This window comes from Sylvia atricapilla, chromosome Z, assembly GCF_009819655.1.
Source record: "Sylvia atricapilla isolate bSylAtr1 chromosome Z, bSylAtr1.pri, whole genome shotgun sequence".
In the NCBI taxonomy this organism is placed as follows: Eukaryota; Metazoa; Chordata; class Aves; order Passeriformes; family Sylviidae; genus Sylvia; species Sylvia atricapilla.
Genome location: NC_089174.1, coordinates 68,624,090 through 68,646,232, shown reverse-complemented (window position 1 = coordinate 68,646,232; position 22,143 = coordinate 68,624,090). Strand labels below are relative to the sequence as shown.

The 22,143-nt window shown below is 42.4% G+C and overlaps 1 protein-coding gene across 2 annotated transcripts in view; it reads left to right on the top strand.

Annotated features, from left to right (window-relative positions):
* Window positions 1-22,143, top strand: part of PDZD2 (PDZ domain containing 2) — a 136,255-nt gene that overhangs the window by 88,582 nt on the left and 25,530 nt on the right. For both annotated transcript variants that reach the window (XM_066339623.1, XM_066339624.1), the window contains 8 exons: window positions 8,724-8,835; window positions 10,746-10,894; window positions 11,534-11,653; window positions 14,127-14,241; window positions 15,939-16,012; window positions 16,169-16,382; window positions 17,407-17,524; window positions 19,958-20,090. In XM_066339623.1, the coding sequence (XP_066195720.1) occupies window positions 8,724-8,835; window positions 10,746-10,894; window positions 11,534-11,653; window positions 14,127-14,241; window positions 15,939-16,012; window positions 16,169-16,382; window positions 17,407-17,524; window positions 19,958-20,090 (1,035 nt within the window). The remainder of the gene's footprint in view (window positions 1-8,723; window positions 8,836-10,745; window positions 10,895-11,533; window positions 11,654-14,126; window positions 14,242-15,938; window positions 16,013-16,168; window positions 16,383-17,406; window positions 17,525-19,957; window positions 20,091-22,143) is intronic.

Here is a 22,143-nt window from a genome sequence, read left to right as displayed (position 1 = left end):
TTTGGTCCCTAGATGGAAGCATGTGCCATTCTTAGTTGCTTCAAAAGTTAGTTGCCTTTGTGTGGCTCAATAACTGATGGTCTGAGTATTTTTTAAATGTTCAGCTTCAATGATCAGCTTCATATTAATGGCTTGAAATTCCATTAGCAAACACAGCAAGAGGATGTCTGCATCGCAAGGCTTGGATCTGTAGTTGCTGGAGGCAGGGATGGAAGACTGAGGACTGCTCCTCTGTACTTAAATCTTGTGTTCTCCCCTGGGCATCTGCCATTCCTGATGGTGGAGGCAGGACCCTGAGCTAAGTTTGTCCCATACAGAATAGAACTGTACAAAAAAGAAAAGGAGGTCACCCTTATCTCTTCCTTTTGAGAAAGCAGTGGGAGGGGAATTTGCCTCCCTGTGCCCAAGCTCACCATGTGGGCAAGCCCTGAGGACTCTGTCTCTGGCAGCACCCGCAGCTGTGTGACCCTCTGTTATGGGGTACCAGGGCCTTTCTACTCATGTTTAATAATTTTGAGATGACCTGAAGTGTGTGATGTGTGCCTTCACGTCAGTGGTGGTCACGTTGCACACGGAGACGGCCGTGACCCTGCAAGGTCTTCACCCTCCTACCAGCAACAGAAACAGGATGTCTCCTGTTAAAGGTTCTTTGCGTGATCTGGATTACCTGATCCCTGCCAAAACACACTTCTGGTTTTCATGCAAGACGTAGCTGAAAGGGGATAAATAAACCTATCTGGTGAATGCGAAGAATTGAATTTATTTAACTCTGCTTCCTCTCCATTTATATTTTTTTTTCTGTGTGGTAGGACTAACTAGTTGTTTTCTGCCATGAGCCTTTCTGTCTTACCAGGGAATCCACGCATAATGTATTACCTGTAGCCATGCAAGCATAATGAAGATGAGGATAACAATGCCATAACTTTAAAAACAGTCTTGGGGTCAAAAGTTCTTCTGGAAACGCTGAAGAGAATTTCAGAGAAAACATTAGCATTGAGAAGGAACAGGAAACATAACTCAATAATTAAATGTGTGCAGGGTGTGGAGAGGGGCCCTCGTTACTTGGAGTACTGGAGTGTTTGTTCCCATTAGGTCACTGCAGTCTCAACACAGGCTGCAAGAAACATGGCTCACTCCTCAAACAGCACTGCATGGCTGGGAGTAAAGCAAGAAAAAGATTTTCCTGGCAGAAATTTGCTTAGGCTTTACTGGAGGTGGGGGGGAAGGGGAAGAAATTGAAGAACCTGGCATGGGGCTTGTTTATGTACTGGGAAGGGTTCAACAAGTCTTTTTCTCTTTTGTGGTGACGGCTGGCAATGTTTCTGGATTATACCCGCTGCCACATCACCCTTGGATGGGGCAGGCAAGGGCAGGGTCCAGCTGCACTGTGGCATGGCTCAGAGCTGCTGCTCAGCTGTACATGGTGAATTTGTTGAAAGTCTGGATGTACTGTACCTTTCTGAGATACAGTCTTGTTCATCATATCAATGGGTCCGTGTAGTGCCCTTCCCTCATGCTATGGTTGATGAGACACACTGGGTCCTACAGTCACTCCAGAAGCAAGTTTTGAGAGTAAATAGAGTTAGGAATTTGGGCAAAGAAAAAAGGACAAAATGCTTGGAGACCAAATCTTTTTCACACAGTATGTGTTGTTTCTAGAAGCCCTTGTCACATTAAAATAAGCAATTGCATTTGGACTTGTTGAGGGGAGTTGCTCAGTGATGGGCTGGCTGTGGTGGTGTGACACCGGTCAGGGCATGGGGAAGGTGTTGGCACACATGAGCTAGGGGAGGAGAAAGAGTGCTGTAAGGCCTCCAGGAGTGCAGTGTCACTGAGTTACTGTTTTTCACACATTGTAAAATTCACCTGTCAAAGACACATTAGCATGGATGCGTTCTTCATATCAGGAGGGAACTCCTCAGAGCACTTGCATGGCATCATTCCTTGTTCCTGGTTCCCAGCTCTTCTGGGGCTTTTCCTACTGCCTCCATCTTAGAGGCAAGACCAGAGAGAACTCTTTCACCTAGGGGACAATACTTGAAGGGTTCTCTGTAGCTATGATGCCATCTACAAATTGTGAAATACCTCTTGTTGCTTGGGCTGGTGGAAGATAAACTTTCTTTTCTTGGCCATAAATAACAGTGTAGATAATGCTCAGAGTTACAGTTTTTACTCTTCCCGTGTGATATATATGAAAGCTGAATCAGCAGAGTAATAGAAACACAAGTTTATCTACGGTGCAGGTTCTACATGGTCTTTGTTTTTGTGAATGAGGGCTTTTCCCATAAAGCATCAGATACAGTACAGCCTGTCTCTCCTTTGCTGTTTGGATAACTGCCCAGTTTTGAAGGAGACAAACTGCCTTTAACAAGCTAAAAATAACACTCTCATGGCACTGGAACAAGAGAAATGCTGTCACAGCCATGCAGTTCACATATATTAGCAGAAGGATGATTCAGGCTTTAGAATTTTTGAGTTAGTGTGAATCTTTCAGTACCACATCTGCAAATTTTTGTCCAGTCTTCGTTGGGATCAGGTAGAACTCATTTGAGATGTGCTGTGCAGCATCTGTAATGTGTGAGACTTCAGATCCTTGAAGATGCAGGTATAAAAGACACTTAATTCTTACATATTCCATATCTTCTTGTATACTTAGGATGGTATAAAATGCCTGTTTGGAGCTGAAATCCAAAGCTCTCCTCAGTGGTGTCATGGGAATGCTCTCTGCAGCTGTTGGTTGACATCAATATTAAGAAGGTCTTGTTTCATTCTCAGGAGAGCTGTTTATTTTGAGGAGTGATTATTGCATATTTTGTCCCTCACTGGGAAATAAAAAATGGTCATTAAAAGAAAAAAAAGAAAAAAAAGAAAAAAAAGAAGCAATACATTGTTTGGTACGATGTAAATGCTCCAAATTTGTGCTAAACCCATGAACTGAGCATGTATTAAATAAAATAATAGAGTAGCTGAACCAGCTTTCTCACTGCTTAAGTTCCATGTTTGTCATACACTCATAGGATCCCTTAGGTCTCTGCTGTTTACTAAGACTAGTCTTCTGGGATCTCTCTATAGCACATAGAGACATCTCGTGGGCAGTGACTAAACTGCATGGAAAGCATGTGTCTGCTTTTTTGATGTTTTTAGGGGGGAGAAAGGAAAAAGCATAGAAAAAAGAACAGCAGGGATCTGTTTGTGTGGATTTGATTTCATTTAGCTCAAAAGCTGTTTCTAGTGAAAATCATAATATACTGCAGAAGAAGAGTAATCTGGTCCAAAAAGGACTGGGAACTGTTTAGCTGGGAACATCTTAGTGTTTCCAAGGCATGTGTTGTCTGTGATATGTGTTTCATGGAAAACTTGTCTGTGTTGGCCATTTCCTGCATTTCTTCCTATTTAAAAGGATATTTTTTAGAAGTTTTTTCTCTTCAAAACATTATTAATAATTTTAGTGACTCTGTGGATATCTGAAAGTGGAGTGTGCTTTGCTTAGCTGGAGCTGTGACCAGTGAATCACTGGAGCCAGCACGCATGGGACCCTGCTCCATCAAGACCTGCCAGCATGCTCTGAACAGTGGTCAACAGATGGTGCCTCCTGTTATCAAACACATTCAAGAAGGTTTTGGAGAATCTTGTAAGAAAAGAAATAGAACATTACCGAAGACGAGAGCACCTCTGCTCTGCCATAGTGCATTTCCAATCTGTTTACAGACTGGGCATGGGCACATACTGCTGCTGTCTTTGTGCTGGTGAATGTCAGATTTTGTTTCTTGTGCAGGTTTGTGTGTGACTACTCTGTAGATTTTGAGAAGAGACACAAAAATAACTGTTGGGGGTTTGTGCTTCCTGAAGTGAGTAGTAATTCCCTGTCTAGCAACTACTGCATTATACTAAAGGCTTAGTTTTGCTTTTGAGTACAAGCATTTGGTAAAGCGGCAGACTAGACACCACTTTAAAAGCTTTTGTTTTATTTGGCATTTCCACCTATTCAGAAAGCTGGGCAGCTCCAGTTCTTGACTGCTTATCAGATTTCCTGATCTCTTGCTGTACCTGAACCAAGAGTTTTCCAACACTTTCTTTAAAATTAAGTGAAGGAGGGCTTGGGTTCCCGACTGCTTTGGCTGGGCAAGAGGAAGTATGGGCTGCACCTAGTTTGGTGCCAGCATGTGTAGTTCCCAAGTGAGCTTCTGGGGAAGGTGGTAGGGGCTTTGTTTCACCAGTGCTGCCAAACACAGTCCAAATTTGAGCCCTCATGCGGCCTTCCTGGTGAATGTGCAGAACTGCTGTCTGCTCTTGTCAGCTTTGCGCTAGGGGAGCAACCAGGACACTGGTTTTTATGTAGGTGCCAGTTCAAGACACTGAATTAGTGCTGATGTGGAGGTGATGTTTCTTCTCTTTTCCTCCATCCCTGGCTCCAAGTGGTTATCTGCTTTTGTGTCATGAAAGAGCGGAGCAGCAATGCCAGTGCCCTTTGGAAGCCGGAGGTCCTCTAGCTTGCACCAGGAATTGCTAAGTCTGGGTTTAGTTTCGACTTCTTCTGAGCCCCATGTTTAGAGAGCTCCTTGGACTTTGGGATGTGCTGTGTTTTGGAAGAATACCCCTGGGTGTTGCAGCCCCTGATGCAGTGTGTCCTCACTCATCAACCTCCTTCTAAGATCTGTGCAGCTTTGTACATGTCCTAAAACAGAGTAGTAAGGCATGGAAAACTCAGTGCTGTCCAAGATGAGAAAATCCATGTCCTCTGCATTACTTGCGGTGTTAATTCTCATAAATTACAGTGCTGCAGTTTGTAATTTATCTGTGAGATGGATTCAATTAAAGTGAGAAAGAGCTAATTTAAAAGTGAAGGTATTTTACTTTCTGTGCAAGGCAAAGGGGCATGTGGAGTTCCTGCCTAGCAGATACATTTAAGGCTTAAAGCATGCTGTGCCCCATAAAGCAATAAGTAATTGCACAAATAACTGAAACAGCTATAATTATACCAGATTGTGGAAAAAAAGCTTGAAATATTTTTGAAAGGTTAAAGGCTTTAAGGCATCAGCTTGTTTCAAGGGACTAGGAAGAAAAACTTCGTACAGAAGGTTTGCTTTGAGTGTTCAGGGCATTGCTCTGAAGAGTCTGTGCTGGCTCCTCATGGAGGCCTGTTGGGTTCCTCCCAATGACTGCCCCAGAGACACTGGTGTTGGGGCAATTAATGGTTAAATGTTTGGAGTAGTGCTGCTTAAGGAAAAATTGTCGTGGCCGGAGACCAGGACAGAGTGTGAATGAGACCAGAGAAGATGTGGAATTTTCCCATGGAGCTCATGCTGGTGCACAGCCATTCCTCTTTCACATGGCTGTTCTTAAGAAGGGCAGTAGTCTTGGTGGTGGACTTGCTTTGCCAGCGCAGGAAGAGCAGAATTTGCTATGTTGCAGACTTCTCAGCCTGGTTCTCTCTGCTTCATTCCCAAACCACCAAGATAAATTGGTCTGCTTGGTGCTAGCACTCCTCGGCAGAGCCAGCGACGCTGTGCTGTGGGGAGTCCGGTGGTCTTGCTGATGGGAAGGGCAGTAGCTGAGAAGCTCTGCAAGGGCAGCAGAAAAGCAGTTTGCTTATTAAATTGTATCAACCTCTGTGTGCCGTCTTGTTTTTGTAGATCGGCAAGGGATTGCCAAACTGTTTGCGGTTAAACAGTGCAGACTGTCATAATCCTGCTCCTCATCTTGCCTAATTAAGAGCCTGGTCATGCTGGAGCTTTGCCCAGGCGAGGACTCTGAGGGCAGTTGTTCGTTCTGGTGCAGTGCCAGGACCGTGTGTCCCTGATAGTGCTGTTTCCTTTGAAATCAATTGAGATGTCACCGTCACTTGATCCCAGAGCTACTTAATGAACTGGCAAAATGGGCTCTATTTTTAGATCTCCCTTCAAACTACTGTGCATGTTAAAGCTCCCCTTGTCCTTAGCGCTGGGACAGCACTGGGAGGGATTTACTGGTTTAGTTTAATAAGAGACCTACAGGACTGAAATAATAAGCTTCGTTTCCTTGAAAGTGAAGAAAATTAAAATGGCCTGGTTAAATCTGGGCAGCCACTTTGAAATGGTAAAGTGATATGTTCATGGCCAGAAGGATAAGGTGGAGCTGGGTTTTTCTTCTTGACTAGGTTATAAGAGAGCCAAAGATTACAGACACATGCCTTTGGTGAGTTCTTGCAAGCTTTGTAGATCAGATTTCTAAGTGTTTTCTGAATATGATAAAACTCAACTTTATTAGGCAAGCCCAACAACTTAAAGAATATCTGCTACATTGCAAATTCTACTGTGTCTTCCTCAATGTGTTTATAATTAGTGTCAGAAAAATTCTTGTCCTAAAAAAACCCCAAAACAATAAAAAAACCCAAAAAAACCCCACACAGATGATTTGAATGTGTTTTTAATGACACAGATAATTTAAATGTTTTTAATTCCAAATTGTAGTCTGAAGCTTAGTTAGATAAACTGTAATTTCAGGAAGCTGTTGAGAATATCTTGAGGCTTTTCTTAGCATTGGTGTTTGCACACATGTGACATTCCATGGATCATGCATGGAGTTTGGGGGTTAGATATCTGTAAGCTCACAGGCTCTGGGATTGCCATGAGGGGAAGGTAGCTTGGGGTGCACAGTTTTCATACAAGTGGCAATTGTGTCCTGTTTTTCTTCCCACTCTGCTAGATTAAAGTTTATGCAGTTACAGAATGCATTGGTATTTTTCTCCTGTGGCACAGTAAAAATAAAAATCAGCAAAAACCCCAACGTACCTGCAACAAACCAAACTCAAACCCCATGTAGCAGAGGCACAAGATGTACTGAATAGGTCACCTTTGAAACTAGGCTCAGGGTGATAATTTGCCTTAGCAGATAGGATTTCAGCATCTCTTTGTACAATGCTACAAACGAAGTAATTTTTTCTCTCCTCTTCTGAGCTGGAGGAAGTAGTCCAGCTGTGGGCTGGGAGTTGTGTGGTCCTATCAGGTACAACTGCCCATACCCACACAGACTGCAAAAAGCAAACAGCTCTTCAGCTCCAGACTTGATGTATGTTGTGCTTAGCTCCAGAAAAGTCAGATTGGACCCATCCCCATCTGTTTGGATAGTTAAACAGCATGCCAGCAAAAGTGGCTGCTTTAGGGAGACATTTGTCTTGTTTTCCTTCATCTCTGTGCTTCACGTGTCTCCGCCAAAGAGGTAGCACTGGCCCTGTTCACCAATTGGATTGTACACCTGTAAGACCACCATGTGATTTTTTTGCCTGTGCAAATGATTTCTGTAGAGGAGGCATCCTCACTTCATAAAGAGTGTTCCCACTTGTATGGTAAATTTCAGTGTATATTTGTGAGATCCATGAAGTCCTTTTCTCCTTTCTGTGTGCTTCTGCTGTCTTCTGGGTATCCCAGAAGTCTCTTGGAAGGAATTCTTGTGGTACTTCGGCTGTGGCCTAATTGCTGATGGCTTGGGTTTCTTAGGTGTGGTTTTGAATCTGATGTCTTACATATTTTATGGACTGAGGCCCTTATGAGGATGACCAAATCACAAGTGCTGATCTTTTTTTCAGGCTGATGAATGAATCAGATGGTTTGCATGGAGTTGTGAGCAGCAAAGCATTTGATGCTGGAAGTGGACTCTAACGTAGCTGCTGCAATGCACTGAAGAATCAACAACTACTAGCTAGGATGTATACTAACTATGTGTAAACACTAACTATGTGTAAATTAAATGTAGCTGTTTATGTTGAAGAGGAAGGAATAAAAATCAGTTTCCATTACAGCTTCCTGTTTCTGCCAGTTTTATGTTTTCCTGAAGTTTCTACTGTTCAAACTAAAATCATGAAGTCTAGACTTTGCACAAAAGATAAACTTTGGCTTTGTTGGCTTGGGTATAACAGGGACTGGGGGATGGGAGTCAGGTTGTGGGAAAGACTGATGTTTTTAAGACTGAATAGCAGAAGCAGAAATTATTTTTACAGGAAAGTGTTTGGTTACTTGGGTGGGGTTTTTTTTAAAACTGACTTCCAGCAGTTCAGCAGCACCTTCCAAAATGCAAGGTCTGGGCAGAGCCTGCCTGTAGGCAACTCTGCTCGTCCCTGAGCACAGGAGAGCTGGAGGCAGAGGACATGTGGCCGTGCTGCTTACCTTGTTACTTGGCATCCAGGCAAACACAGTCGGTAAACAGACTCCTCCTGTCCTGGTGCATTTACTCAGGGTGATGGGGTTGTGTTTCCACCTGTAAGCTTTAACTGCACGTTTCCAGGCTTTTAAAGTGCTTAGCTGTCTTAACTTTCTGTTAAATAAGCTTTTCATCATCAATCTTTGCACTGGTGCTCAGCAGACACTAACAGTAAAATAATGCTTTTTAAAAGTGGTTTTCTCTATAAAGATGTGATGTCTCTGGAAGCCTGCAGAGCAGCACAGATGGAAATAGAAGCTAGAGTTTTGTTAAAATGCATGCAAAAACACCTGAGTGGGGTGCCATGGAGTACTGGATGCGTTCTGGGGGCATGGCATGTCTATGGTGTCTTTTAGAGGATGCCTGACCATAATGTTCAAAAGCATTGCTAAAAATTACTTACAGAAAATGTATGCTGATTTAATACAAAGACATATTTTGGAAACAAAGATGATATGCAATGGAATTTTCTGTCCCATAATGACAATGAGAAAAATGTCATCAACATCTCTAGTTTAGAAGATTTTTTTTTTTTTAATTTATTTTAGGTTATGGAAACTGAGAAGTCTCAAGATCCAGCTTGTGCAGAAGTGTCCAAAGGAAACAATCAGAGCTCAGCTCTGGCAAGTGGCATACTGAAATACAGAAGTCGATCTCAAGGTAAAGCTGGACTGATAGAAAATAGCAATTGTAAATTTTTTAATGTAGTGTATTTATTTTAATGCTCTAAAAGTGAGATAGGATTTATTTGAAGTCACGTTAGTTTATTTTGGAAGGAAAATCCTATCTATAATACAGTTACATTTAGCCTCCTGAGCTGAACTATTGTAGGAACAGAAATATTATGGAAAACTTGTCTTTCTTTCTTGTTTGTTTGTATCTTTCTCTCTTTTTATTCCCTTTTTAATTTTTTTTTTTACTATTTGCATTTTCTGTGTATTTCAGTGTGCTCTGATCAAAATGCCCATTATGGTGACTAATCCCCAGATTTTCTGTTGCTTTGTCCCCAAGTCAGAACAGTAACCTGTGTACAGAGCTTTATCATGTTCTTAACCCTTGTGCTTTCTGAGGCTCCCTCCCTCCTGTGTTCACCCTAATTTCCAATTACTATGGTATTTTTAGCATACTCCAGGGAGATCCTCTGCATGTAGCCCCTGAGGCTGTGAGTTGGTGGCTCACTAGGGATCCAGACCCTGTTGCCGTGAGTGCTGATGCCCATGGGCTGTGGGTGAGCCTGGAGCATCCATGAGCCTAGACTGCAGCATGAGAAAGCAAGATGCATTTGGAGATGGGCACAAAACACAGAATTACAACTGTTCTCCTGAAGAGAGGGAGAATTGATGGGAAAGGGTTAGTTGTAGATGCCAGGGAATGAAAGAATGCCAGCATGCTGGCCCTGCCAAGATCAGTATCCTGTCTGTGTGCAGCAGCAGCAGCCTGTGTGACAGGGGAAAGGGAGCTGAAAAGCAGAGATCCCAATTTCAGATCCCAAAGCAGGGAGCAGGTTTAATTTGTGCTCTGGGCAGTGGGTACAAATTCTGCCTATGGATGCATCAGCAGAACTGCTTTCATGCTGAGTGAAAAAAAGCAGCTGCACCAGCTCTGTGCTCCATCCCTCCCTGGCACAGCCTCCAGGCAGGGAGGAGGTGGCAGAAAATGTGTTTGGGGCTCTCCTGGGGAAATTTTCAGTGCATCTGCCTTAGCCCATGACTCCCTGTTCCTGGGGTACAGACACTGAGGATGAAAGGAAATCAGATCTGTTGCTCTCTGTGGCAGCTCCAGCATAATGTTGGTTTAAAGTAATCTTAAATCCTCGTCATGAAATCCAGCTTGTGCAAATTTGGCCTGTGTCTTGGGTTTTCATCTGTAAAATAGGGGTTAATGGCCCTTCCCTGTGTGGTTTGGAAATGACAAAGATAAATGTGTGGGAACTGCTGTGACTGGGGATTCTGCAGGGACCTTGGAGAAAATGAGAATTGGAGGAGCCCTGGTGTGAGGAGTAGGATACTCTGTGGCTGATTACAGGATGTCCTTCAAGACAAATAATTCTGTTTCTTACATGAACTCTCCACTCTTCTCTTTAAGATAGCTAGAATTGTTGCCAAAAGGAAAGAAAATAGCTTTTTTTTTGGCACATTTTTACTTTTTCCATTCCAGAAAAAATTACCTCAAAGTGACATGACACCTCCAGAAATGAATACTGCTGCAGCGTCAGGTCTTTTAATTTTAAATACATGGAGCTTGAGAGCTTAGTGCACTGGCAAGTGCCATTGAGTGTGAACAGATGAACATCTTTCCTGTCCCTGAGCTAGCGACTCAATTATCTTCTACTTTTCCTTAATACCACAAGTTAAGCACCACTGAAAGACTGCAGAAAACCTATGGCAGTAGGAAAAGTTCTTGGTTAAGTGTGATCAAAACTGGTTTCCAACTGCCTGACTGGGAACTGCATAGCATTGTTTTAAGGCACTTTAATTTGGGGTTTGCAGGACGTGGTTATTGCCTGCTGGTGACAGAGGCTAAAGCAGCTCTCAGATGTTTGCAGAATGCATTTCTGTGGTTTTTCTTAGGTGCCGGATCCCGCTTGGAGTCTGTGGGAGAAGACGATGAGCTGACAGTGGAAAATGGTGACTCAAATTACGAAATAGCAGTGAAATATTCCCGGGGTGGAAGAAAGCACTCTCTGCCCCAGCAGCTGGAGTCAGCAGGAGCCAGACAGGTGAGGGGGAAGGCAGAGCTGGCATCTCACTGTGCTCGGTCCTACAGCATCTGCCTGGAGCTCATAGAAGTGGGCAAGGGTCATGAAACAGGATCACGTAGGTACATCATGGGACTGAAACCGGGTTTGGACACCAGAATGGGATCTGTTGTCCACCTGTGGAGAACTTCTTTGAGTGCTGTGAAGGAGAGTACTGCTTGCTTTTGGCCATAAGGTCCTAAGGCTGTTCATTGTTGGAGTTGCAGTTCTAGAGATCTGAGGACTTTAACAACAACAAAAAAATTCTAACACTCTTTATTTTAGTTATTTTAAAATGTAGGCCTTTCCCTTCTCCTTTTCTTTCTCCTTTTTTTTAGCAAATAAGGACTTGAATATATCATGAGGTTACCTTTAATCCTTTCAATTTAAATTGTGATTGATGCATTTCAAAATGATTCTACTGTACAAAATGTGGGAAAATTACTGTGGCAAGATTCACTTCGATTTTACTGAGCTGGGGTTTCATCCCTTGAACATTTCTCTGAATATATCTCTAAAACACTGCATCCCCCTTCCCTGACACATGCAATTTTCCCAGTGTGACATCCCAAGTATCTGCGCCAAGCAATCAGAGCAATTATCCTTGTTTGTTGATGTTAGGACTACCATATTGTGAAGAAATCTACCCGTTCCTTCAGTGCTGCCCAAGTGGAATCTCCATGGAGACTGACCCAGCCGTCCATCATTTCCAACATTGTCCTGATGAAAGGGCAAGGCAAGGTGAGGATTTCTGCATGTTTCTCACATGTAGCAAGAGCTGGCATTTAAGAGGCATCTCCTGTACTTCCAGCTGCTCTCAAGGTAGCTGGTAATAGGGCTAATGATAAACAAATCCCATTTCCAAGCATAAATGCCAAAGTTACACCTGCAAAATACAGGGGATGTGATGTTTATGTTGTCCACTTGACACAGGGTAGCTTTCATTTTAGTTTGGTGCATCTCACCATTACTGAGATATCAAATATTTATAATGGATCTCTAAATATGTATGTTTATGCAAAGTCAGTGCAGCTACAGAACAGTACCAGTTCACATGTATATTTATGGATAAGCATATTTTCCCTCTGTGGAATCTGGATGCATTTTTTAAAGAAATAGATTACTGCAAAATAAGCATTAAACCTGAAGACAGGTTACTGGCTGATTGCTTCTCTGAGAGCACTGAATTCCATGGGTCAAAAAGTCCTTTCCCCCAATAAGGTGTTTACACACTCGCTAGATACCAGCTGGCTGCATACTTAGAAAAAATAGATAAGCATTAACCTAAGTATATATTGTTTTCCCTAATCAAATGCACACTAGTATTGGAGCTGTCATTTAAATATGCTAAAAATATGCATGTCCTTTTGTGAATTAGTCTTTGAAACCATTGGATGGATTTGTTTTGTACTAAGAAGACTGTTTTGACTTTCCAGCTCAAATGGTAAACTAATGCCTTGTTGTACTTTATGTTTAGCAAAGACTTAGAAATAGTTACTTCTGTGGGTAGGCTGGCTCACAGTTGCTTCAACTTTCCTTGGTTTAGGAGCTGTGGGTCTTTTGTGATGAGCAAATATTTCTTCAGTTTTCATTTACTTATTTTTTGATTCTGTTTTTCTCATGAAATTAGATTATTTCTTCCTGGGATAAGCCACCCCTCTTGCCTTTCTGCACTTAGCTCCACGTTTTAGGAAGCAGCTGGGAGAATGCAGACCCTAGTGATCAAGAACCATCTAAAGCAGCTGCCATTTTGTGTGCCTTCCACCCACCTCTTGGGTGATCTCCTCTGTTGTGGATTGCACCTTGTGCAATTATTGCAGTAGTGCTCTTTTTATTATCCTTGTGCAGACCTGGGACTTGAAACATTTCTCCAGAAGGCTGTGGTGTTGGTGGTGGGGAGCCAAGTGTTTGCATTGAGGTTTGCATCCAGACGTATATTTTCAAGGGGTGGTTTGCTGCTGTGGAGTGGCAGTGCTTGTCTGCGAAGGTGGGCTAGTGTAGAAACTGCTGTACTTTGCAGACATATTTCTCCCAACCCACCCATGGAGCTGTGGGGAGACCTCCTGTGTCCCAGGCATGGAGGTGCCAGGAGCTTCCTGCTTTCTGTAGGTTGATTTGCAGTTGATAGTTGCACAGGGTTGAACAGTTAGTGGAGTTACTTTGTTCTGCACATGAGAGCCAAGTTGCTTCTTTTCTGGAAATCCGTAATGTCTTACCAAATTACTAGAAGCTTATAACGGTGGCAGCCTGCTCTCAATTCACGTAGTGAAACAAAAGATCTGATTGTTGCATTGGATTGTAAACTCAGTGCTTGCTCTGGCAGCATCCCTCAGCTGGAGAATGCTGCCCAAGGCAATAATAATGTCCGTGGCTTTGGATCACTCAAGCACAACAGTTCTCCACATCCCTTGTCCACCTGGTCGGTGACTTTTCTCTTTATTGTGTAAAATGCATCAACAGCAATGACAAGAGGGGAAATAGAGGAAAGGGTTGTGGATCAAGGAAGTGATTTGTCTGGGAAATAACTCAGCGGAAGGGGGAGAGGTTCATTCTGCTCTGTTCATCAGTTCTCAGGTCAGCTTTGCAAGATGGTCCCATAGCCTGCTGGGGTAGTACAGGGGTAAGAGCTAATGGATGAAGCCCTGGGGAATCTATTGATCTAGATTTATTTAAATACAATGTGATATATGTCTCCAGAATAATTGGACTGGTAGCTCCCACGTACCATTTTCCTTTCAGCTACATTCCTGACATTGCAGCGTTGACCTTATGTCATATTCTGAAGCTTTTCTTCTTCCTGAGGAAATGTAGTATCTGTGACATAAGAGAAACCTATAGTTAATCCTGGATATAGATCTTAGGGGTAGAAATTGACTGTCTGTTAATTCAAAACAAATGCATTTCTGTTTCTAAAATGGGAAGCCTATTGACCCAGTGTTTTGGAAAAAAGGCAAAACAATCTCAGAATTTTTGCTATATCAGCTTAGGGTCCCTGCGGCTCTTTTTGGTTATATAGGTATATTATTAACACTGATGAGTGTTGATAATAGAGTGAAAGTAAATGAGGAAATGGAAGGAGAGAGTAAGTTGGCAGTGAACTTAATCAGAAGGTTTTAGGTTTTCCCTTTGTCTTGTACATTACTGGCAGTCTTTCTCACACAGATGATTATAGAGTAAGGTGCCAGCTGTGTATCTTCTCCTCTCTTTTTTGTAGGGTCTTGGATTCAGCATTGTGGGAGGTCAGGATTCCGCTCGTGGACGCATGGGGATTTTTGTGAAGACTATATTCCCAAATGGAGCAGCGGCTGCTGATGGAAGGCTTAAAGAAGGTATGGTAGAGAGAATCCAACTTCACAGAAAGGACAGCAGTGGGGTATTCAGTCCAGGAGGAAAATTCAAGTACAACTGTGTTTAGGCTATGAATTAGGCTATGGAAAATATAAAATGCACTATTTGTTTGTCCTGTGGAGGATCATTTGTAGCAATTAACTTGACTATATTTTATATTGAGGAGTGGGAACAACAGAATAGTGGTGATCACTTTGTTTTCCCCTTTCTCTTTCATGAACTTGATTTGCCCAAACAGCAAGCTGCAATTCTTCAGTTGGAGAGAGTCAATAACAGCAGGAAAATATAAATAGCCAACAACATCTAGCTTAAAGATGCTGATCTGAGAAGGCGTTATATATAAGGACATGTCTGGGAGAGGCTCTTTTGAGCCCTTGTGCTCTCTAAGCCTCCTGGTATGATTTTGACAGGACAAGAATCATAACCAGAAAAAAAAAAATAGAAGGATGTGATTTGCGATAAGATCACCCTGGTTGGAGAAGGAGATGTAGCCAGATGTTATTACTGCTTTTCCAGTCTTGGTGTCTGAGCTGAATGCATAGCCTGCTCTGTGTGTGCTGCACCATGGTCTGAATGCTGTGTCAGACAGATGGACTCTTAGTGTTGAAAATACAACGTGAACATGACTTTAGCGTGGTAGTTTACAACCTTTCTGCAGGAGTTTTGTTACTTTGCTTCCAGGGAAAGCTGCTCCTGTGTTACTTCTCAAATCATCATTTCCCTCTTTCTGTCTTATCACACTTGTTGTATTTGAGGCTGCTTTTGGTGCCAACTCTCTTTGCTTGCTGCCATACTTGCTGCCACAGGGAAGCTCACATTCCCTGCATCATAGGTTGTGCACTTGCCATGGGAAGCCAGTAAGTAGCCGCTGTCCCATAAACCCAGCAATCATTTACAGATTATTCATAGCTTGCAAAACCTTTTTTTTTTTTTTTTTGTCCCCCCCGCTTTACTGAGGCTTGGAAAGGAGAGGAGGGATAGATTTAGCTGGTGATATTGCCCCATGTAATTTTGCACAGACGCAAGTAAAATTGCAGGAAGTGGATCTGGATCATGCTGACTGTCCTTTTAATAAAATGAAGGCAGATAGCACAGCTGGGTGTAAGTAGTAAGACCCAGAGCTTGGAAACTGGTAGAAATCTGACAGGACATGTTCCTTGAGGTGAAAAAGGCATTTGTTGTCACAGCATGTGGGCTACTACATGCTTCTCTGTCTGCAGGCATTTAGTAAGGGAACACATTTGCTTTCTGCATGTGGATGCAAGGTTCATTTTCTCTGAACAGGCTTTGAAGTGATGTGCTGTAGTATTTCACTTAGTTCCTCATTTCTCCTGTTAATGCTTACAAAAGAAAGTCAGTTTTTCAATACCTTTAGACTTCATGTCGTGATCATTTTCAGACTTTAGTTAAAATCTATAGCATTTTCAGCTTGTGTGGGAGAATGGAAATGCCATGTTAAGGATCTCTGCTGAAGAACAATTTTTACTTTGGTAATTCATCACTCGTAACTTGTAGAGACATTGGTACAAGTGAAAATAAATTGAGAACAATAAAAAGCTTTTTATTGAATAGTTAACTGAAATCCTTGTAGTAGTGGATCACCTCATGTTCAGGAAAGATGTTTTAAATCTTTATAGTCTCTGTATTGCTGACCTCATTTTTTGTGTCTGTTTACCAGGGGATGAAATCCTGGAAGTTAATGGAGAGTCCCTACAAGGATTGACCCATCAGGAGGCCATCCAGAGGTTCAAGGTAACTTGGATGTAGTGTTGAAGAGATTCACACTCCTCTTCACTCATTGCCATCTCTTACCCTCAGCTTGATACTCTTGCTCTGCCACGAGTTACTGTGTGCAGGTTTAGTGACAAACGTTCCCCACCTCACTGTGGTTCTGTGCTGTGTCTGCAGCAACTCAAGAAGGGCGTGGTAACGCTGACGGTGCGCACACGGCTGCGCAGCCCCAGCCTCACGCCCTGCGTCACCCCCACCCTGCTGAGCCGCTCCAGCTCCCCCAGCGCCAGCGTGCCTGTCCCTGGCCTCGAGGAGCCCGATGGCTCCTCCTCCAGCCGCAAAGGACCTGGCCCCAAGGACAGGATCGTCATGGATGTGACGCTCAATAAAGGTGAGGGTCCATCGAAATGATCTGGGAGAACAAATCTCTGCTTCTTAGGGGAGTTTTTGGGAAAAGGTTAGAGACTCTTATGGTCTGGTGCACCCACCCATGCCCGTTTGACCTTGAACCACAGGAGAAGGGGGAAAAGTATGCTCTAATGCAAAAACTTCTGAAGAGTTCCCCTTTCTGCATTTTGCTCCTCCAGAATCAGAAGCCTCTTACGGGTAGCAGTGAGTGTCTAGGCTGCTGAAAGAAGGAGGCCGTGAGATACCAGGCCATGTAAGAGGCTGTGACCTTCTCTTAAAGGGCATGTCCAGAGAAGGCAAAGCCACACGGTGTTGGAAAGTTCCCAGATGACTTGTTTGAACTCCTCCATGAGTTGTTCTCATTATTAATAATTGTTCATTATAAACTTAATGCATATGTTATATGTACTAGACAAATAAGCCTATTTTTAAGACACACAATATGGTGATTTTAAAGTTTGGATTTAAAATTTTAACAGAGAATGTAAGATGTCCAGTAATCCCTACAACAGGGATGTTGTTACCTGAAGGAAAGCAAAGGTGAAAGTGGACAGACGTGACAATTAAACCAGAGATAATGCCTCACCTTGCTTTGTGCTTCTTTGCTGAGGAATGCCATACAGATATTTAACAAAAGAGAGCAATACAATTGGCAGTATCATCTGTGCTCGTGTATTCTGCAGTAATTTTAAGTCACATCTTGATTGGACTGCTGCCCCTACTCCTTTGTGCCTTGGACCACATCAGACCTTGTGTGACATTTCCAGGAGGTTCCCAAGGCACAGAGTATTTTTTGAGATGATTGAATCTCAGAAAACAGTCAGGATCAGCTATTTTCAATCCTGATTTCCACATGTTAGTCTTAGCTTCCTGGCTGACTGCACCTAAGGCCAGCCCTGAAACAATGTCACAGTCCTGAACTCAGATGGGATCTGGGAGCACAAACACTTGTGTGTCCTGTGCGATTACAATCTGCCACATTTCTTTGTACTTCTTGTTTTTCACAGAGCCAGGGGTTGGGCTTGGCATCGGTGCCTGTTGTCTCACGCTGGAAAACAGTTCTCCCGGGATATACATTCATAGCTTGGCCCCAGGATCAGTGGCTAAAATGGATGGCAGATTAAGGTTGGTTAAAACAGAAACATGCTGAAGTGGTTTTACAATAAAATCGATTGAGACTTCGTTTTCACCAATCAGTTGATGTAGCTGGGAGGAAATTTATACTTCAGAGTTCACAAAAAAGAAAACATTTAAGGAAAGACATTCCAAAGTACTATTAAATACCCAGGAAACATTATTCTGTGTTCTGGAAACAGCATGATCATTAAGGTCTGGATTGTTTGGTTGGTTTTTTAAAAAATTCTCTATACAGAGAGCTGAGCCTAATAGCACCCTTCGAGAAAGGGGAGCAGCAAGAAGTGCAGTCTCATGCTTTTTTATGAGAGCTGCAGCCAGAGACCCCAGACTGGGAGGAAATTTGCAGAGCTCTGCTAAAAGCTCAGTCACCTGAAACTCTCCTAAAAAGAGCTGGGTAGATGTTCCTGCAGCTGCCTGTGCCCATTGCTGCAGCAGTGCTTTTCTGCCCTTACTCTCAGTGTGGCAGGATTGCTGCAGGCTGACCAGCCTGACTCGCTCTGTCATGGAGTTGGGATGTCTTTAGGAAGCAGTCATTCCCAGGTTTCCGTACACTGGATTGATAGAAACTTGCTTGCTTTTCTTCTCATGGAGGCTTCATTTTTGAAAACCACAGGAGGAAACCTTGCCAGTTTCTGCATTCCTCCATAAATGCTGGTGGGTGCTGGGAGCATGACTCCAGAGGGGAGAGTGTGCTGAAGAGATTCTGGGACTGTGTGATCCACTGTGAGTCTGTGGTGCGAGCACTGTTGCGGAGAGGCTGAGCAAATGCCTTGCTTTCACGTGGCTAGAGAGTGCCTTCTGTTTCCTGGCTCACCAGGAAAACTGCAATAGAAATTTGATTTCTTGGAATAAGGGAAGAAGATAATTTTATGGTGGTACTGCTGCCAAAACTCTTGAAAGTTCCTATCATATAGAAATGTCTACAGGAGACAGCATTTAAAGGTAACTTGCTTTCTTGCAGGCCCCTGTGGAAAACACTGCAGTGCCGGTTACATCTGTACGTAACAGATGTATTGTTTATTAGGTTTACGTGATTGATTATATCCAGGCAGCCTTCCCAGATTTTTAGGTTGCTTCTTTGAGATGTTGCTTCTGTTGTCCCATCAGCGATTTATGGCTTCATAGGCCAAGACTTAAGGGATGGTTTTGATTTCTGGAAAACGTTGTTAATCAAATGTTGGCTTTGCATTGCCCGGGGAGATTTGAATCCAGTTCCTCTCTATCTGAGCTCCCCCTCTCAGTCATGTGGCTCTGTAAGTGACTCCATTTGTGCAAGTCTAAAGATTGGGCAGAGAAGTGGGATGATTGCACAACTGATAAGTCACCCTTTACTTTCCTGAGCCAGTACCAGAAGTACAGGTTACTAAATTGCAATTGTTATTTTGCCTTTGGTGTGTGTACTTATAGTGTAAACACAGTGTCATTGTCACAAGTAGCCCAATATAAGCCAGCAGTAGTAGATTCTTTGAGAGTGTCTATTCAAAGCAAATGTTTCAGGAATTATAGAGAATGCTTTTCAGGAATTATAGAGAATGATATCCTTAGTTAATGATATTTTCTTTTGAATAATTCCAGATGTCTGAGCACCATAAGCAAGAGTTAAAAAACTGAGAAAACAGAACTAAACAATCATAGAATCATGGAATGGTTTGGGTTGGAAGAGACATTAAAGGTCATCCTGTTTCAAACACCCTGCCATGGGCAGGGAATCTTCCACTAGGTCAGGTTACTCAAAACTCCATCCATACTGGTTTCAGAGACTTCCAGAGCTTCTCTAGGCAACCTATTCTAGTGCCTACCCCCCTGACAGTAAAGAATTTCTTCCTAATACCTAATCTCTCTGTTAAAAGCCATACTCCCTGTTTTATCACTACATGTCCTTTTAAGTCACACAGTGTTTTCCTTTCAGGATAGTTTATTTTTTCTTTTTCCTTTTTAATGGATTCTATAAGGTAATTTTTAGCAAATACAGGCTCACCAAGTTCAGTTTTTTCCTGGAGTCATTTCATAAACTGATACCTAAATCATGAATTTCTTATCAGTGTTTTTTCTAAGTAATTTGACATGGTGTGAAGGAACAGCCCATCTGAATCTCATTTTTCCTCCTCTGTGCTCAGTAAATATCTGAATGCAGAACTGGAACTGAAGCTTACTTTCACCCTGGTCTGAATGCAGACAGTTTTCTTGGTTGATTTAATAGAGATTTTTGCACTGACAGTAAGTGCAGAAGGGATCTCTGAGACTCCCTCATGAACTCGAGAGGACTTAAGCCATTCACATCACTGGGAGCAGCACCTTCTTTGAAAGTCACATCTTTTCCAGAACACTTGTGTCTTTGAAAAATCTCGGCCATCGGTTGAAAGCACATTTTTTTTTGCGTGGAAGGTGGTTGTTAGTAGGTGACTCTGTCTCTCTGTGCAGCCGGGGTGACCAGATCCTGGAGGCAGATTCTGTGAGCCTGCGTCACGCAGCATTAAGCGAAGCCTACGCAATCCTGAGTGAGTGTGGACCAGGCCCAGTCAGTCTAATCATTAGTCGTCATCCTAACCCAAAGGTGAGGAAAAAATGAGTGAGTGTATCTGGGTTGTTTTCATCTGGCACTGTAATTTGAGTCTTGCTGTCATAAAAGCAGAAAATGGAGAAAATGGCTTTTTCTTGCTATGGCATGTATTGTGCAAGATGTCAGGATTGTAATGATGCTTTCCAGTTTTTAAATCATGGCAATGCTGGACTGTCTCTGGTGATTTTCACTTAGTCACCCGCTGATCAATTGCATTTTCCTGGAACTTCTTGAATGAAGTGTTCCCATCTTTCTTGGTACTTGGATGAAGTAGCAACACAAATACAGCGCAAGACCTCCTCCTCCTTAAACCTAATTTGGAGTTACTTTGGTTTTGAGTAGAATATAATTTAGGGCCTGGAATATATGTATCAACAGCTTGAATTGATCTACTATAAGAAAGTAAAATCTATCCAAAGATGAAAGCTTTCCTTCAGGAATTAAAATGTGAGAGTATGGAGCATAGTGCTACTGAATCCGTGCAAGGTCAATTTGGAAATAAGGCTGTATTTACAAAGTAAGTGTTCTCAAGCATTTTTAAAAAATTTATGATAGAAGATGAAAGCTTATTAGCCAAGCTATAGGGAATAACAGCTGCTTTTATTTCAGTATTTCAAAGAATTTTATGAGTGTACGAAACCTTCCTGTTTAAACAGGAATGAAGCTGTAAAAATATTTGCATTCATGGGTCCAGAAAGCTCTGACTTTTGACCAGCTAACTACAAATGGAGGCCCTAATCAAGCTATACCAAGGAGAACTCAGGTTTCTTATTTTGTAATTAATAGTGTATTTTCTTCTAAATCAAATATACAGTCAACAAATAGGGGCCTACTTGCCAGAGTTTGTCTTTGCTAGAAAGCCTTGTGCTGCTAAAAAGAAAGAGGCTGTGGTTCTATTAAAGGTAAGCACAGAGAGGGTAAGAATTGGGCTTAAAGCCTAAGATATCAATATTTCTGGTAAGCCTGTGTGCTGTGCTGAACCAAAACAATGGTTCAATGTGATTGCATTATTAAGGCATACAGACATTTTGGAGTGTCTGTAAGAAGCATGAAACAAAAATGCCATGCTGTAGAACCTGCCCTTTCTCATCTGTCCCTCTCTTTGCTGTGGTGGGGTCTTGAAAGCTGATGAGTGACCTAACCTGTTGTCTGTTGAAAGGATGAACTGAGTTAAGCTAATTGCTTAGTATTAGTAACAGAGGGAAACTATTAAGTCGCTCCTATTACAGTTTTCCATAAGTGATACTTAAGATGACAACAAATCCTTTGCCAAGAAATGTATGAAAAAGTAAAAGTTAAGCTGGAGAGACCCTAAAGCATTTTTCCAGTACTGAATCCATAATCCTGTCAGTATTGAATCCATAATCTCTCAAAGCTGGATCTCTGGAGGAGTGTCCATATGGAAACCCTTATTAATTGCTATGTTACTGTCACCCATTTTCTGAAAGCACTGGGGGATCACTAGAGAAGTGTTCATTTCATTTGCTCTTGATAATACCCCAAGATGCAGTTGGAGTTAGGAATTGGCTTGTCCCTTTCCATTTTGAACTGCCTGAGCCATAAAGGGTGCTAAACATCAAAGTTGGCAGAGTTTGCAGAAGCGTGGATTTTTTGGTTAACTTTAAAAATGTACTGCAGTATGCCCAGGACCCGTTTTAACTCTTGGGATATGTTTTACCGAAAGGTTTGTGTTGAGGCCATAGATCATAATCTAAGGATCTGATCCATGTCCTGCAGTAGCTCCCTGTGCCCCAGGACCTCAGGGACTTCTGGTTTGCTGTAAAGTCATGACACAGGCTGGAAACAGAGATGTGCTTTTACAAAGGTTCATGTTGTTTGGAACATTTTTATATTTAATTTTTTATTTTATAACACAAAAGATCCACAGTATATTTTGCTGTTGAATATGTTTGCGTTGGTGTTTTCATGTCCTTCCAAAAGAAATACCTCTGAATTTTCTTTCTGCTTGATATTCTGAGTGAATATGGCATTTATGCTGTCTTTAAACTGCTGAGTTTGCTTCAGAGTCTCTGAAATCTTCATGTTT